At 37.6% G+C, this 18,844-nt stretch overlaps 1 protein-coding gene across 3 annotated transcripts in view; it reads left to right on the top strand.

Annotated features, from left to right (window-relative positions):
* LOC145694871 (uncharacterized) overlaps nt 1-18,844 on the top strand; it is an 84,791-nt gene that overhangs the window by 37,611 nt on the left and 28,336 nt on the right. For all 3 annotated transcript variants that reach the window (XM_081771576.1, XM_081771574.1, XM_081771575.1), the window contains exon 5: nt 8,133-8,432. In XM_081771576.1, the coding sequence (XP_081627702.1) occupies nt 8,133-8,432 (300 nt within the window). The remainder of the gene's footprint in view (nt 1-8,132; nt 8,433-18,844) is intronic.

Below are 18,844 nucleotides of genomic sequence, written 5' to 3'. Positions count from 1 at the left end.
GATATATACAACTGATGATATGAATATATATATTCAACTGATATATACAACTGATGAATTGTAATGTAACTATTTTACATAATTTTCATGCATTGAGGAAAGTAGAATATCATAAAAGAATTTCACCTGAACGGGTATCGAACTCACGATTTTAACGCTCGGTGGTGTAATACTGAGCTAACATGACCGCTTTTCGGAAGTTGCTTCTGAAATATAACTGAGCTCATACGTAAATGCTCTTTTCCGTATGGAAATCACAATGACGAAACGAGAGTGGGAATACATAGTCTCGAAATATTGTATCATTAAGTATTTCAATGTTACTTTTTTCTACACTTAATACCATTTCAACATGTCTTATTATATTTAACAGAAGGAAAAACATATCTGTACATCGTTTCCCGATTACTAAGGTTGGCTTTGGAGGTTCGAACCAGCAGCTTTAGTTTACTGTTTTCCGAAGATACCCGAAGTTGGACTTCGAAAGAGTTTGTCTCAAAACAGCTATTATCATATCGCTCAATCTGTTTGGTATATGGTATATGTTTTTATACGTGTAAAGTCAGTATAACAATTCATTCTTTAAACAGCTTTTCGTATGTATTAATATTCCTTTATAAAAACTGTTTTTGATATCATTATTACGGCGCACCATTTTCAGATTTCTTTCGCGAGTCGTTGACCAAGTCGTTCCCCACTAGCGTTGCCAGACTCACAGCTCGGAATTATTCCAAAACCTGATCGAACTTATGCTAGATTCGGTCAAATTATGCTAGATCCTCATAATTACTAATTCAGGAGTTTAAAAAAAAACGAAGTTGAGATACGATAACGTAACTTAAAATACACAGAGAGCAAGACTGCATGGATAGAACTCAATACTTCACGCACCAAAATTTTAACTCAGCTAAATTAATGCAGTCGTTGCCAGACTCAATGGCGTATATATCGTATAAATGAATGCAAAGTTTTTGTTTGCATATTTTGAAAGAAAATTACTTCGCAGCATAAGCGGAGTTGGGAATCGTCTGCTGGGGGGGGGGGGCAGATTTTTGGTCGGTCTCGGAGCTGTCATTTCAGGAATAAATATGATCATGAAGTCAGAAATAAAGATAGTGAAGTTGTCAAAAAGTTGGGGGGAGAATGGCCCCCATAGCTCCGCCCATGCCTCGGAGTTAAAGGATTAGAAAACCCTGGGTGGAGCCACAAAATAGCCCAAAGACGTTTCGAACTTACTTCGGAAAATAAGACTGCCTGTATGGTTTACCGACTGTATGAATCAATGGAAGAGGATACATTTCTGCCGTTCTTTTTCTTACCACGACCAACTTCTTTCTCATCTCCAGGTTTTACGGCTTTTTGATAAACTTGCTGAAATTGTGCTAGATTTGGGCAGGATGCTAAAAGCAAGATGCTAGATGCTAGAGAAATGCAAATTATGCTAGATCTAGCATCATTATGCTAGATCTGGCAACGCTGTTCCCCACAATAGGCGTGTCGTGCAAGTAACCAATCACACGTCAGGTACTAGCTTTTACCTATTGCTTCCTTCTCACAGCTCAGAACATTGGTAACTATGGATAGACGTACAGCAGTAATTACTTTATGGGAGTTGGAAGGTTATTCTGCAACTGCAGCTAGCAGGCGAGTAGGTGTCCCGGCCTCTACAGGAAGGCTATGGATTCGGAAATATGGCGCTACAGGTCAGACTGATAATTTACGATCTCCTGGTCGTCCGCATGTGTCAACCGAAGCCCAAGATGCGAGATTAGTAAACGAAGCCCGGTTAGAACCACTAAGGACGTCTAGACAGCTAAGGGAAGTTTCTCTCTTTCCTGGTAGTAAGCATACAGCTCTGCGAAGACTTCGTCATGCTGGGTTACGTGGCCGTGTTGCTGCCGTGAAGGAAAAACTCTCAGACGACCACAAAATTTACCGTCTCGCGTTTGCACAGGCGAATGTGGGTCTCAATTGGGAAAACGTAGTTTTCTCAGATGAATCCATATTCACAACATCAAAGGAGGGACGCCGTTTTGTGTATCGTCCGAGAGGCACCCGATATGACCATGGATATGTGGCTGCTTGCAATCGCAGTGGCCATGTATCTATTTTATGTTGGGGTTGGATTTCCAGTCGCGGAGCAGGACAGCTTCATAGAATTGAAGGACATATGGACAATGCTCAGTACTTAGACATTATCAGTAATATCATGGTGCTATCTGTACGGGTATTTCAGCCTGATGGTGTAATTCAGTTCCAGCAATACCAGTCGCCAATACATACTTCCCGTGTGATTCAGGAATGGTTCGCAGGGCACCCTGAGATTGATTTAATCGACTGGCCGCTCGTGGAGCAGACCTCAATCTCATGGAAAATATGTGGGCAGAAGTGAAGCGTACTCTAAGGGAAAGTTGGCCTGAGGCAGATCCACCAAGAACTCAGGATGACCTGTGGCATCTTGTTTCCGAAGCATGGCTGGAGGTAGGGGAAGGAGATAGATTTGTCACCCATGTAATAGATTCCATGCCCAGAAGAATGGAGCGTGTAATAAATTCAGAACGGTCTTGGACACAATATTAATGTCCCCGCCTTAACTCCCGAAAACAGCCCTTTTCAGGGCTACCTAAACGCTTCTGAAAATATTTCTAGAAGTAAACCACTCCTTGTATCCGATTTCTGTGCAATCCTACTAACAAAAGAATGATAATTAGCTGTAGGCTTTGAACTCAAGACCTCTTTATTGGCAAGTCAGTACTCTACCAGTGAGCTAACATGAACACGCAAACCCAACCTGAAGAAACACGACTTTCAATTTCTGGTATTCGATGACAATGATGCTCATATACTTGGCAAATGTTGTATTCAACTTGGGATATTCCGCAACACACACACACACACACATAAACAAAGCGAAAGAGAGAGAGAGAGAGAGAGAGAGATGAATATACAAAAGCATATTCAACGTATTGGAATGAGACTCTAAGTAACGACATTCCGTTCTAAAGAGAATTTGTGTTTCTTCCCGTGACGTTAAGGGGATCGGGAAAAGTTGTGTGTCTTGAAGCAGGATACGACTTTGGATACTCTGTTTATACACTTTCTATATCCGTAGGAATATATTGTATTTCACGAATGTAAATGACATGCTGTAATGAGAATATTGAGAAGTTACATCTGTATGACAAATAGATGCAAATAAATACACTACATAACTTATTTATTGCTATTAAATGATTTTCCTAACTTGTATTTACATCCTCATATATAATACCGACCTACTGTGAAAATTATCTCAGATGTTATATTTTAAACATAATAATTACTATGTTCTGCAATGATTATGTTATATATACACAACTTATGTATTCTAATGTAATTATTTTATATAATTTTTCATGCATTGCGGAAAATATAATTTTAAAAAAAGGATTAACCTAGACGGGATTCGAACTCTTAACCTTATGATTTGAAATCCGACAGCTTACCAATGAGCTAACACAATGACTTCTAGAACTATGCTTCTAGCGATGTATAACGGATCTCAAGATAATTATGACATTCATATCCATTACAAACGCTGTTTCTATTCTACTTTGACTTTTATTTTAGTACTCAGGCGATAATTATATTCTATTTCTTAACTTTGAGCATTCTTTTACATATGGAAAGATTCTTTAACGTATTTAAATGTTCCATTACGTATGGAGAGCTAAATGACAAACAAGCATGTGCTGACATTAAAAAAAAAAATTTCGAAATATTGTATCATTAAGTATTTCAATCAATGTTGCTTTTTTAAACACTTGGTAACAAGTCCTATTATATTGAAAAGAAGAAAAACACATCTGCAAACTTTTTCCCGATTGCAAAGGCTGGCTTGGAGGTTCGAACCTGGCTTACTTTTTCCCGAAGATACCCGAAGCTGGACTTAGAAATTTTTTGCCTCAAAACACCAATAAAGAATGCGCTCAACCTTTTTGAGACAAGGTGTACAAACAAAATTCTGTTTCAGAAAAATTTTTGTGTGCAAAACAAAAATCAGTTTTCGTCACGAAACTGCTCCGACTAAATGAATCGATTCATTCTGATAGTGTTGGCAACACTGGAAAATTTTCGGTAAGTATCGCTCAGACCCTGAGTTACAGCGAACACAACTAGATTCGAACCAACAACCTTAAATGTCTGATTCATCTCTAAATACAGCCAACTAAACAATAAGATTATGTGTATACGTCAATGCTTTGCACTGAGTCAACAAGGTTTTCTTCAAGGTCAAAGTCGTACACGAAATAAAAAGATGACAACACAGATCTTCTATCTTTCTATATGAAACATAAACCTAGTATAAACTGTTCGCAATGAAATGTGTAATGTAACATAATCCGCTCGTCTTCTTTTCATACGCGAAACTGTTCGCACTGAAACTAACAAAAAAAAAAAAAAAAAAAAAAATCGAACTCGGGACCATTACAAACTGAACTTCTCAATGGAGTACGGTGACTCAGCTCTTATTTCTGATGTGAGGTCTCTGCTTCAATCCGCAAGCAAGTAAGTTTATGATGTTTTCTCATTTCTCATCATCGTTTCAAGGGAACGTTAACATTTCCTGAAACTAACACCTAGAATCAAACTCGGGACCATTGCATAGTAATCAACACACGTGTACGGTCGCTTAGCGCTTGTCTCTACTGTATGAGGTCCCTGCTTCAATCCTCAGTCAAGTAAGTTCCTGTTTCGTCCTATCATTTCTCACCGTTTTCGCGGGGACGTTAAATTCAACATTTCCAAGAATCAAACTCGGGACGCTTCCAAGGTATCCATGTTCACCCCTGAACCGGAACAAAATGGATCACAAAGTACTTATCAAATTTAAGGGAATATTTAAATACGCCTCCATATAACGTAATAAGGCTCCAAAGGGAACGATAACTCCCCAAAAGTAAACCATTGTACTCTATTATATAACGAAAATGTCTCGTGAAAGATAATAGGATAAGTTAAAAAAAAAAAAAACTTCCGAAATTGATATTTTTATACTCATCAATGAGTACGAGGTGCGATACTCCCCTCCCTCCCTCCCCCAACTCCTGATGTAAATCAATGTGATCTTATGTGTCCTGAGTGATCCCTGCCCCTGAGTAAACATAAGCAAAACTTTCAATAGGTAATGCAATCCCGGGGCAAAACATCTCTAATTCATTCGCTATGGTCCATGTGGGGGGGTCCCAAAAGTGAAATAGGGTCTGCCCGACGTCAAACAAACACATTAGCTCAAACCAAATACCTCTACTTCATTCGCACCAGTAAGGAAGGTGGTGGCTCAGTGGTAGAGCGTTCACCTCTGCTGTATGGGGTCCCTGGTTCAAAGTAATTTTGTGGTAAGCAACATTATGCTCCAGTTTCCTCCCACACTTTCATTCCTTTCTCATCGTCACCGTCTCCTTTAGCCTAATCGTGGGACGTAAACTAAAGATTTCATTTGCACCAGTGTTAGTCCATCTCATCAAAGGGATAACAATCCGAACCGCATGAGCTCCTGCCGGGAATCGAACCCTGGTCTCCCACGTTAAAGGCGCATACGCTAACCGGTTAGCCACAAAGGAACTCCAAAGTTTTCGAGTTTCATATTAATACTAATTTATACTATTACTGGGGTCTACTAATTCATAATGTAATAGGTCATCAAGAAAGAAATCAAACCTTGTTTTGGTAATTTTATACCCATAAAAGGAAACGAAACAAGCCATCATAAGCTCCAAGCTAAAAATCCCAGTTCAGTGACGTCAAACGAACATATTAGATCGAACCAACTACCTCTAATTCATTCATACCAGTAAAGGTGCGGTGGCTCAGTGGTAGAGCGTTCACCTCTGCTGTATGGGTCTTTAGCCTAACCGGCATAAACGTGGGACGTAAAACTAAAGATTTCATTTGCACAAGTGTTAGTCCATGCATAACAATCTCCAAATTTTATGCCATAAAAGGGAACGAAAGCATTCGTAAACCTGTACTATTTCATAACGTAATGAATCATCAAGACCATATTTTTAGTAATTTTAAAGAATCATCATGACCTCTGATCCAATATTCCCAATTCAATGACGTCATAGCATGGCCAAGGTACCTCTGACTCATTCGTACCATCGTGCATGGCCCCTGAATAAGCATAAGCAAAATTTCAATAGGTGACGTAATCCCGGGGCCAAAGCATCCCTGATTCATTCATTATGGTCCATGGGGGACCCAAATTGGATAATTAAAAGTTAGGCCAAGTCATGCGATTACTACTCAGGTTTACTCTTTAGCCATAATCACTGGCGTATTTAGGGGGGATTCCGGGCTTAAGCCCCCCGAAATATTACTTACTATTAAAGTATATGAAATATCTTGCACAATTTTCAGATTTTCAGGCAAAGCACCCCCCGAAAGTTAGCAAAGCCCTCCCCGAAACAAAATCGTAAATATGCTACTGGCCATAATCATTATGATTATAAATGCAGCACGTTCTTTGTAAAGTTGAACTCATAACTGGAAACTTAAATCGTTTTTACCGTTAAATATTCTCAGAAATTAATAGTAAAACGTTAAACATTTATCTGTAACTATACGCTTCTAGGGTGCATAATAATAAATGTAAGGTAGGCTACCAATAAATAATGATTAAAAATAGCATGCTTGTTTAACAAAATAGACTTAATGTTCTCAAAAACGGTATAATATAAACGACATTGAATTTATTGGCAAACATTTACTTTATACCGTAATTACTATGGCAAAACTCGTAAATTAAGTGACTCTTTAGAAAAAAGCCGATTCAAACTACATTAAAGCGGAACTAAAATCATTTCTACTGGAAAGTTTTCTCAAAAATGGCAGTGAAAAATTATACATTTATCTGCAACTAAATAATTCTACCGTGCACATTTAGTGTACTTAAGTATAAGTATTTAGAAATGGTATTCTATAAACGATTTTGAGTTTCTTGGTGCAGCTATACATTTGTGAGGCAGGGTTAAGTTTAGAGTTGCTCCTCCGTTTTCCTAGTAGAAAAATTAACAGAAGAAATGGGGTAAGAAATGATTATTTGGAGTTCTTACGTGATGTTTAGGTATGTACATTAAGCAGTAATGCTTAATACGAGAAAAAGGAAGTAGAAGTGGGTACTATTTTCAAGACGCGGAAGGTTCCTACAATTCAACAGCATGGTAACCTTATAAGATAGTGAATCGGTGCATTAAATGTGACATTTCGGTATTGTGTTTTAGACAATTATAATGAAGAGAATCCTTTATTTTTTAAAATGAAAATCACGGATTACTCTATTGAAGTGATAATTGAAGCTTCTATGAGAACCTCTTGCTTCTATGAGCCTCTATGAGCTCCAGTCACAGTTCTAATCTAACTCAAGTCAAGGTTGCTCATTTAAGAGGGTAATCCAGGGATGCAAATAACCACTTGCCCACTCGCCCGGGGCGAGTGGTTCATCGATGCGGGCGAGTGTTTAATATCATACCGAAGATAAGTAAATGATTTCTATTGTGGGATGTGGGCTAGTAGCTTTTTTCTTGGGCTAGTAAAGTTTTGTTGCTTATTTGCATCCCTGGGGTAATCACTTTCAATGCAATCACTGAAAAAGCAGCACTCAGATAATATGGTACTCCATTCTGTTTGAAAGTACGAACGAAAGTGGTGTCACTTTTGAGAGAATATGAAAACCTGTATCCAGCCTGAAGCAATAAGAATAAATGAATTCCACCAAAAAAAGCTAATTAAAGTATTATATTTAAGAAGAATTGTTTTGTCGCTAGACTTCCAACATGGCCTCTTTGGCATTTATGATATATGTCATTGGTAAACATACATTGTGTGTTGTATTATGCTATATATAAAAGTATAACACGGACTAATAGACTAGCTGCTATCGCCGAACTATTAATAGAGGTTTCCCCCTCTTTTAGTTGTAATTATGAATATTATGAGATTTTCTTTCGCCAACACAAGTAATAGAGGAAAGTTATTACCTTGTATTGTGTTGTCCTTTGTCTAAATTCATTGAACTGTGATCAATTACTTACTTTGATATTTTTCTAAGTTGAGTTTCGATAACTATCTTTTTCTTCTGATTTAAACAGGGATCCAACACTGATTCTGAAATGAAGGCCAGTATAAGCGCAAGAGATGAGCCTTCCAGTGTGGAGAACAGGTCGAACTTGTTTGATAAGCTTCCATTTGGATCCAGGGTTCAAACACTTTTTGGAAGAAATTCACCACCTAACACAGCAGACTATACTTCTGTAGATAATATAAAGCTTGGTGATGTACTAACATTAATGGAGGACTGCGAGCGTAAACAGAATATCGTAGCTAATGTGCTTGGCCATGTTAAGAAGGAATTGAAGAGTATATTTAATGATACTACGCTTAGGTCAAAGGTAAGTTAGCTCAGTGCACTAAACACGCGTTATTAGTATTTTAATTATGTTAGTAGCAGAATAAGAAAATGTTACCATATCTCACCTACGCTACAGCATATTAAAAATAAAACAACGAAAAGGAGATATCATATTGACCACACCTATGAAGAATGTGTAGAAGATGAAAGGATTTACAGTAGTGTATCTTCTGTTTACTCACTAGAGTTGAATTGGTAAACTGGTGGAAAGTAATTGCTACTTAAATGTTTCCAGAAGTGTTGAACCCTTCCAAAGAATGGGAATGTTATTCATTTTTTAAAGCTATTGGCCGAACCCAAACATCAATTACACATATATGGTGGATGAAACTCACCTATCAAGTAGGAGTCAGCATCGAAGTAAAGAAAGCTCATATTCCTCTTTTAGTGAGAGTAGGAGTCCAGACACAACTAGGTGCTGAACCCCATGAAATGACTACAACACGACAGAGTCTAACTTGTGTTTTGAAAAACTGGAAACCAGAGGGGGTATTTCTACTAACCTTAAATTACTTCTGAGGTTCTAAGTGTAATACCGAAACTATTTACTATTGTAATCAACCTATTCGCGAATGAAACAAAAAGCCCAAATTCCCCACAGTGAATAAATTGGTTGGGTCCCAAATCATCATATACTTACAATAGGAAATTTGGATCATTCATATAGATTACTAATGATTTAAGTGCTAAGTGCTTGTTGCACTGATATGGGAAGGGCGAATTACAGTAAATCTTTTGGTAATAAGTTCCATATCTACTTCTTGTGAAAGCAGCAGCTGAAGACACACTAAAAAGAGAAATAGTTAAGTAACAGGTAAATATTGGCGTGACAAATGTGTCTGACAACGATCCAACAATGCCTTGCCAAATGTTGCAGCAATTCCAGCATATTTTTTCCTCAGTTCGAGAAAGAATTCTGGTATATTGAGACTTTAATTTATTCTTCCACGGTATAGGAATAGGAAATCGATTTTTCCATGAAAGAATACCAAGAACTTTCACGATCCCAGGGAAATGTACTACGGATAGAGAGAATATACTCATAAGCATGGCTATGGTGATTCAGACTTTGGCATACGAATTTGGGATTACAGGGATTAGACCACTGTCTCCCAGAAGCGTTTGACATAGTATGAAGGGCGGTTATATTAGACACCACTCATTACGGAAAATCCATTTGAATTTTTACTATAGACCAGTGATTTTTGATAGAGAGGTGAATTACAAGAAATTCTCTTCTTGAATCAAACCTACCTCTGTATGCAGTATAACTCTAATCACATCTATATCTGACGAAACCGCAGCAATACGCTGGACGGTCACCACATTCTTCATTATAAAGCCAAATCAGCACTTAATGATATGAAGTGCCACTGAGTTATACTTTCGCTCTCATATAACATGCATTGACATATTTTTGACGGTGCATTAATGAGATTCTGAACTCGGTTGCGGTCCATACACTACAACCTCTACATGTGTATACTTTCTAACGAGACAATGTGAAGCTATTTGTAGAATTCTACACTTTCTGAAAGGACAGTATATTCCATTGCTTTCTTGATTAACGTGTTCATATGTCTTCATTGTCACACGTTCCGGTGGGAGCTCGTGTGGTTTGGACTCCACGTTAAGTTGTAGTTCCACTTCTCATAGAGCCTCATTGCTGAAAGGAATGTTAAATTCCAATTAACCTATCCAAACTACTAGACGTTGTATAGAACGGTAGGTAAATTATCATACACTTACTTGTACCCCAAACTATTTGTTTACACAGTTTTGGATGCTACATTTTTTTGTGTGTGTTAAATTCTTAATGTTCAAAAGTGTATAACTAACTTTTAGGAAGCTGTAACGTAATATTCTGATTGTAATATAATTACGTCAGATTCTAATGTCAACATTTTAACATCATTAACATTATTAGCTGAGTTTCATTGTGGCTATTTCATTAGCATATGTAGTGACAGGAAGGAGAATAGAATTCTATTCACTGTTAAACTCTGCTATTCAGATCCAATGTTACCTTGTAGACCGACGTCTCAATTAACATTGCTGCTGGAAAGGGGCATTAAAGCTCCAAGTAACTATAATTATTATTTAAGTTTAAATTCTCATAAATTACATATTATTTAGTATATTTAATGATATTAGTCATTAGAATGACAATATAATGTATAAAATGTACGATAGCATGATCGTATTTTTATATGAAAATGTAGTATATGTTTTAATATAACTTCTAATATGATACTAGGGTGAGAAATTTTCTTTTTTCGATTATAGCCACCTTCTCTTATCATCAGTATAAGCATATTTTAATACTACTTACAAAGACGAATCCTTGAATGCTGTTTCAGAGTGAGGATAGGATCATGTAATCATTTACGTTTGATACAATTTATACTCATCTCGCAAAAATATTAAGAGGATAACATGATGTAAGTTACGATAGTAATTACAAAAATAAGGCTTCCAGAACGCTGGGGACGCTGGAAAACTGTTCGTGAGGCTGTTGTCAATGCTTTTGTGGTTGTTGTTTCTTACGCTCTCAAGAAAGTATGTGCGCATCTTGCTTGGACGCTCAGCTTTCGTTTGGCAGCCGTTTTCAATGGAGATCTCGATTGTCGAAACCGCACCAAGTGCAAAGATACCTCTGTTATTTGCTTTCTCAACACAAAAGACCTAAAACTGATTGAAATTCACCGCCAGTTAGCGGAGGTGTTTAGCGAGGCGTAAATGGATATCGAAAAAGTTCGCGAGTGGTGTACGGAGTTTGCATCTGGTCGTACGGAAATCCACGAGAAAGAAAGAAGTGGGAGACCTCCGCGATCATACAGTCGTGGAGGTAAAACAAACCAAGCGTGAAGGTCGGCGAATCACCCTGGATGATCTTTGCTTTTGCTTTCTGAGGTTTCTCGAAGCACGTTGGGTTATTTAAGGGAAAGTTACAATAATGGAAATTTGCGCAGCAATACTCACAGATATGTTGACTTATCTCCTGAATTTCTTCGCTGGTATGCGGAAAAAAAGAAAAATTTTCGGAATCGATTGTTACGGGTGACGAAACCTTGGCGTTTTATTTCAAACCTGAGACCAATAACAATTTTGCAGGTGGCGATATTTCTCTTAGCGCAAGACGCGAAAATTCAAACGCAGTCCGCGGTAAAATCATAGCAACTGTGTTTTTGGATCGAAAGTGGGTATTATTGTTCGACTTCATGGATTTTGGTATCGCAATAGACGTGACGGGTATTGTGAAACACTGAAAACTTTCAGACTGGTGATACAGAACCAGAGAAGATGAATGTTGAACGAGGGGCGTGTACAGTTTTTGCGACAACTGTCGTTCCCACGTTGCACAGTGGTCGGAAACTGGTAAAAAGCGGTCAAAAATCAATTTTGTCAGCTTCGCCGCCTATGAAATCGGTATTGATATTTGATTACAAGTATCTCTCCTGCTTCCAAACCCGTCATCTTTCAGGACATAAGAATATTTTCGCTGTCCATAAAATGCATGTAAACATGAACAAATAAAAATGGCGAAAAATCAGTAAAAATGAAGCAAACAATATGATACCGATTATACCATTTATATCGTTTCTGAGGTCGATGAAAGCCGTTGAATAGTACATTGGACTCAAATACTGTGTGTTAAGTGAAGAGTTTTGTTTGTTATCCATTGTCATATCATTTATAAGGTAGCTTTACCGAAAAGTTACATATACGCTGATGTTAGTAGCTCTGCATTCTAAGCTTATCCTTGCTTATCTGCAAAATAATGTTTAATGAGTTGACCACGAATAGTACAAATCTTGGGCATTAAAAGTAGGTACAGCCAAGTGCAGCTGAAGGACTCAGCCCTGTCTAACTGGAAATAATGAATAATGTTGTTGTGATGGAATCAAGATCCGCTATCTGAGCCTAACAAAGGGAAAAGGCATATTGTCTTGTACGTAATTTGGATTGCCTTCGTCCCTGAATCAAAGCTGTAGTGAAAGGCTCATACATGTTGCAGTGACAAAATATCGGTCATGTGGAAGCTGTATATTACATGTCATTGCAATAGTATATAAGAAAATTCTATACTCAATATTTTAATCTTACCGAAACAATGTAATCATGAACTAGATTACATTCCACTAAATACTAGTATTTCTTCGAAGATGGTGCGAGTGCAAAACCGCGAAGTATCCCAAGGCCAAACACACATTTGATTTCCATCATCTTTTTATCTGCACATACAATTAGAAGCAGAGCACATTGAACCGCTTATTGGATGCATATTAACACTTATCATAACGTTGTACTGGCTAGAGATATCCAATTCACATAAGGCGTCAACATGTTATGTTTTCAATTTATAAACTGTATGTATGATTCACGATGGTGGGTTTCAAGATGGCGGCTTTCATTGTTCTGTGTCCTCCTCAATTTCTCTTTACTTTTATTACTCCCCTACATTGTTCCTTTGGTTATATTTTGCAGTATTTGACATTTATGCGAGGGGTTTCCACACTTTTGGGCTACCCTGTACATATAATAGCACGTGTTCTCCGAATCACTTTCGCAGTAGTTGCAATCGACTTAGAAACAATCGACAATTGCGTATAGAACGACAGACAGATATCCGTCAACTTCAATCGTTTCGGAACAAACTATTTTTGTCCGCCTTTTCCAAGTTCCCGACCACTGTTCGTCGTTCTCTTGAAATAGTTTGAATGGGACATCACCCCTCACACTATAGTCTGGGCTTGGCATCTAGTGAGTACCACTTCTATACAATTGTGCAAAAACATTTCTGCGCAACACGCTTCAACAACGACAATGATATGAAAGATGATGTTCAGCTCTTCCTCAAACATACGGCGGAGAACTTGTATGGTATGGGCATACAAAAGCTGCCACACAGCATCTTCAAAAATGCATCAACCGAAATTGCGATTTCGACGGGGCGCTGAAAAGTTCCTTGCTTTGCCAAGTAAAACAGAGGGCCGTGATTACATTTATTCAACGTATTCCACAATTAAATTAATGCACTTTTGCCAGAGTTGTTGAAGCTTTTCTAGCCCATGCAAAAAAAAAAAAAAAAAAAAAAAAACCTTTTGATTGACCCTCAACTAGCTCTAAGCAGCCGTGCGACGTCAGAAATGTCCTCAAAACGGAGACCATTCAGGTGTTTTTTTCAAGTAGGATAATAGCAAATAGTCAGAAGTAGCCAGGTCTGAAGAGTAAGGTGGGTGGTGCACCAATTAAAATCTTAGAGTGGCCAATTTGGCAGCAATAATGTTGGACTTGTGTGCGTTTCCATTATCATGCAATATCTTGATCCCTTTCGTAGGCTTTCCTCTTCGTTCCCCTTAATTTTCTCTTTCTGTTGGTCTAGAAGATTAGCATAATGCTCTATGACGATGGAAGCGCCATTCGTTAGGTAGTCCTCCATTATAATGCCATATTTGTCCCACAAAACAGACGCCAGTACTTCTTGTTGAGGGATTTCTGGGTATGAACCCTTTTGGAGTGGAGGAACCACTATGGCGTCTTTCCTTTGACTGTTCCTTGGTTTCGGGGTCATAAATGTGCAACCATGTTTCATCTTCTGTCACTGAAAGTAATTTGTCTTTTCCAAATGAGCCAAGGTGGACTCTTCGACACGTTACTTCTTTTGATATATGCTTGAAAGTTTCATCACCCATTTCGCTGAAAGCTTATGCATGTTTAGGACTGTAGTAATAATATGTCAAGATCCTCAAGATATGTCAAATATTTGGGCAATCTTTTGGGCTGATATTCGACGATCCTCAAGAATCAGCGCATGGACAGCATCGCATGTTTGCTAGCCTGTTGGGGTTGACAAGCGTCCGCTGTGGTGCTAACTTCCACCGTGAAATGACCAGCCTTAAAACGTGATATCCAGGTTTTACACAACAGTATGAAGGCATCTCTTGTCCACTTTTTGGCACATCCTTTGTAGACTCTCCCTGGAGCCATATTAACTTCATAATGGTCCTGAGCTCCGACGACGTGGAACTTCCTCATGCCTCTTCCATCTCAACGTCTACCTGCAATGACAGATGTTATACAATCAGGCTTCAATTAATTTTATCATAGTTAAATATTAAGATATGAGGCTTTCATATGCCGACAATTTCATTTGTCAATTACTTTAATTTAAAGGGAAGAAGTCCAGGAACTTTCCAGCCTCATATTTAGTATAATTAATAAGTGTATACATTTTAGAATGGTGAAAACATTATTGAGAATAATAAACTTTTGTACTTTTTAAAAATAGAAGTCCTTGCTTTTGGGAATACTTTCGTATATAAAGTTGATATCATTGGCAAAGAATACACTGTACTGTGAATGGCTTTGAGTAGCCGCAGGAAGGAGTTTTCTTTGTGTCTTAAGCATCGGCGCAAATCTGTCTTCAACATTTTGGGGGGGACGGGTAAGACTGTTCCCATATTATATATATATATATATATATATATATATATATATATATATATATATATATATATATATCTATAAGCAATGACGATGTTCAAAATATTTATGAAGTTGAAAAACAATGCTGTGAAGGAACAGGGGTGCAGAATTGTCTTCAGTGACGTATTTAGGAGCCTATCGGGCTCAAGCTACCCCCGAAATAAATTTGGTAGTTTTTCGCATTCCACAAACATTTTTAAGAATGTCATTAATTTTCCATTTTCTTATGCTTTTTGTTCAAAAATAATACTGTATTTGTCAAATTTCATTCCATGTAAGAATTGCGTCCTTCTGCTCTTTCTTTCGTCCTTTCTACTTTCTGTTTTGTTTTTCTTGACGTTACTTTATTTCATTTCGCCTATCATACTTTATCGACCGTTGTCAGTTGTGATTCAAGTCGGCCGTTATCAGTAACACCAAAACTAAGAGGAGTTGATAAATGAAACTGGTGTTCCACACCAACTTGCGCGGATATCAACATGAAAGAACTTTAGTTACTATAACAAAGGAAAAATTATATCGTTTAGTTATTTTTAAAAGAAGGAAATGTTTGAATTAAAGAAAATCAAAACGGGAGAATAATTGGCCCGGGAAATTAGGAAGGCCAACAGGATGTTTTCTTTTTCTTGTATGAATAGAATAAAGGATTAGATTCACTCCTAAATTTTTGTATCATATCATATAGGATTTATTGGACTGCAATTCTTGTCATTATAACTTCAATTTATGCATAAATTAAAATATATTTAATTCTCAGACTCAGGTGGTCAATTGCCCACTCTCTTCCTTGTGTTGGGCATAGCCCCTCGAAACAAAATCCTAAATACGCCATTGGTTGTCTTCAACATTGGGAGGTGGGCAGATTTGAGCCTTATTCTAGAGAAGGGAGATAAAAGTCATATTACGGTAGATGAATCTGATCAACTGTTGTAGAGTATATTATATATTAGGCGATGTAGATGAAGTAGTAGTACATATCAGTATTACAAATCACTGCCGTGAACATATTCTGAAATCTGAATACATGCATACTTATAATTGTTATGTTTCTAATTCGGCATCCACAAAGATCCACCTTAAAATTGTTTTATAATAGTATAATAATATAAATGATGACTTCCCCAAAACTATGAAGAAAGAATATCAATTATGTATGACGCAACAATACTCTTTGAGCAAAATGATGGTAATCTCAATAACATTACAGGAATCGTTACAGAAATGTGACGCATGTCATATACTCTTTAGTTAACACATGTAACCTTAAGATTATGGAGAAAAAAAAATCCAGCAATTGAATTCTTTTCTTTGCTTACGAAGTATCCTTTTATTAAAAAAAAAAAAAAAAGACACACGCGGAAATACGTAGGAACAAACTATGGTTCGAACTAGCAGAGAAGATAAAACAGGCAAAATTACGTTGGCTACAAAATCCGAATAACTACATAAAATTTCGCAGATATCAGGCGGGAAACTTCCAAAACTTTTAGAACAAAAAACGCGATTTTTTGAAAGCTAAAATTTAGGAACTTGAAGATAATAGTACAAATAAAAACAATCGGCACATGTATAAAGGGATCAACGAATTTCTCGTGTTTATGTTAAAGAAAGCTGATGGAACAGTTCTCACTGATACAGATAGCATTCTAAATAGATTGGAAAGATTCCTTTGACGATTTGCTTAACACGCAGCCAGAAACTAATGTGCGTGGAGAAAGGGAGATAAACAACTCAGAACCGTATATTCCAGAACCCAACCGAATAGAAGTAGAAATCGCTATAAAGAAATTAAAGAAACACAAATCCCCGGGTGTAAACGAAATTCCGGCTGAGTTAATTTTAGCTGGAGGCAAAAAATTGTGGAACAAGATACACAAACTCATTCTCCTTATCTAGAACAAGGAATTGCCACAAGAGTGGAAAGAATCAATCATTGTTCCAATCCACAAGAAAGGCGACGAAACTGACTGTAATAATTATCGAGGCATCTCTCTTCTGTCAACATCCTATAAAATCCTTTCAAACATTCTATTTGCAAGATTGACCCCATACGCAGATGAAATTATTGGAGATTATCAGTGTGGATTTGGACGAAATCGATCAACTATCGATCAAATATTTACCATTCGCCAAATACTCGAAAAGATGTGGGAATACAGTAGCACGGTACATCAACTATTTATTGATTTTAGAAAGTCTTACGGCTGAAACAAGGAGATGCTTTGTCGCCATTATTATTCAACTTTGTCCTGGAATACGCTATAAGGAAAATCAAAGATAGCAACCAGGGCCTAGAGCTGAACGGTGTCCACCAGGTTATGCGTAGGCTGATTATGTAAATTTAATAGTGGATGATAGGAGAACAATAGAAAGAAATGTGGAGGTCTTATTAAACACTTGCAGGGGCAAGGGTTTAGAAGTAAATGCAGAGAAAACTAAATATATATGGAAGTGCATCGGAACCGTAATACGGAAAAATTATGAATGCGTTAAAATATTAAATAATACTTTTGATAAAGAGGATACTTTCAAATATCTAGGATTAATATTAACAGAGGAAAATCATATTCACGAAGAAATTAAATGTCGACTAAAAACAGGGAATTCTTGTTATTATTCAGTTCAAAATCTCTTGTCGTCGCGAATTCTGTCGAGGAATTTGAAGCTTAAAATATATAAAACGATAATCATATCTGTTGTTCTGTATGGTTGCGAAACATGGTCGGCTACTCTGAGGGAAGAACATAGACTGAAAGTATTTGAGAACAAGATGCTCAGACGAATATTCGGACCCAAGAGGAACGGGAATGGGAAATGGCGGAAATTTCATAACGAGGAACTAGCTAAATTATACGGCTTACCAAACATTGTTATGGTCATCAAGTCTAGGAGGCTTAGGTGGGCAGGACATATAGTCATGATGGAAGAAAGTAGAAACGCTTTCAAAGTGTTAGCGGTAAGACCAATCGGAAAACGACCATTAGGAAGACCTATGCGCAGATGGAAAAACAATATTAAAATGGATCTCGCAGAGATTGGAATACAAAGTAGAAACTGGATGCAGTTAGCTAAGGATAGAAGTCAGTGGAGAGTTTTTGTGAACGCGGCATTGAATTTCCAGGTTCCATAGGCTATAGAGTTAGTTAACTTACGAAGCATGAGTAGATGCCTAGGCTGATACTACAGATAGATTAAATGCGCATTTACTGAAAAGATGGGTTCTACTGACATTGGGTAGTCTATATACTCTTCGTGTGCTAGGGCCTAGGGGAGAGGAGGAGATAAGATTCCATATCAGGTTACGTCACGCACAGTCGCACCCCTTCATTTTCATTAAAAATTTAAAAGCCAAGAGAAACAAATTTCATTTCACTTTCGTTTGTGCCAGTCGGATACTAATCATCACACTTATCTGCAAAAAGCACTTTTCAAATCGGATTATTGGGAGAGCCTCCAGTTCCATTATTGGGGGGAGGGGGACGTCTCTCCATTTCCCTCGAATTTGTGCCCGTACCTAGAGCTGTGACAACTTTCCAGCATGAGGAGAGGGGCATATCCTCCTCTGGCATTTATTGCAATTTGTTCCCAAGTAGCGGAAGTGGAATTAATACATATAGATGAGACTACTAAACGCATTACAGCACAAAGTTCAGTTTGAAATACTACAGAATACGATTCTTTTTAAAAAGCCAAGAGAAATAAATTTCCTCTCACATTCCTTTGTGGCAGTTGGACACAAATCATAACACATATTCCAAAAAGCACTTTTTAAGTCAGATTATTGGGGGGGGGGACAGTCCCCCGCAGTCCAACATTGGGGGGACATGTTCCCCGTCGTCCCCCCGGGATTTGCGCCAGTGGGCTTAAGTTAGAGAGCAACAGAAAGTTTGGAAAAATCATAGA

This window comes from Thermobia domestica, chromosome 9 (assembly GCF_964235325.1).
Source record: "Thermobia domestica chromosome 9, izTheDome1.hap1.1, whole genome shotgun sequence".
Lineage (NCBI taxonomy): Eukaryota > Metazoa > Arthropoda > Insecta > Zygentoma > Lepismatidae > Thermobia > Thermobia domestica.
This window is presented reverse-complemented; position numbering and strand designations above follow the sequence as displayed.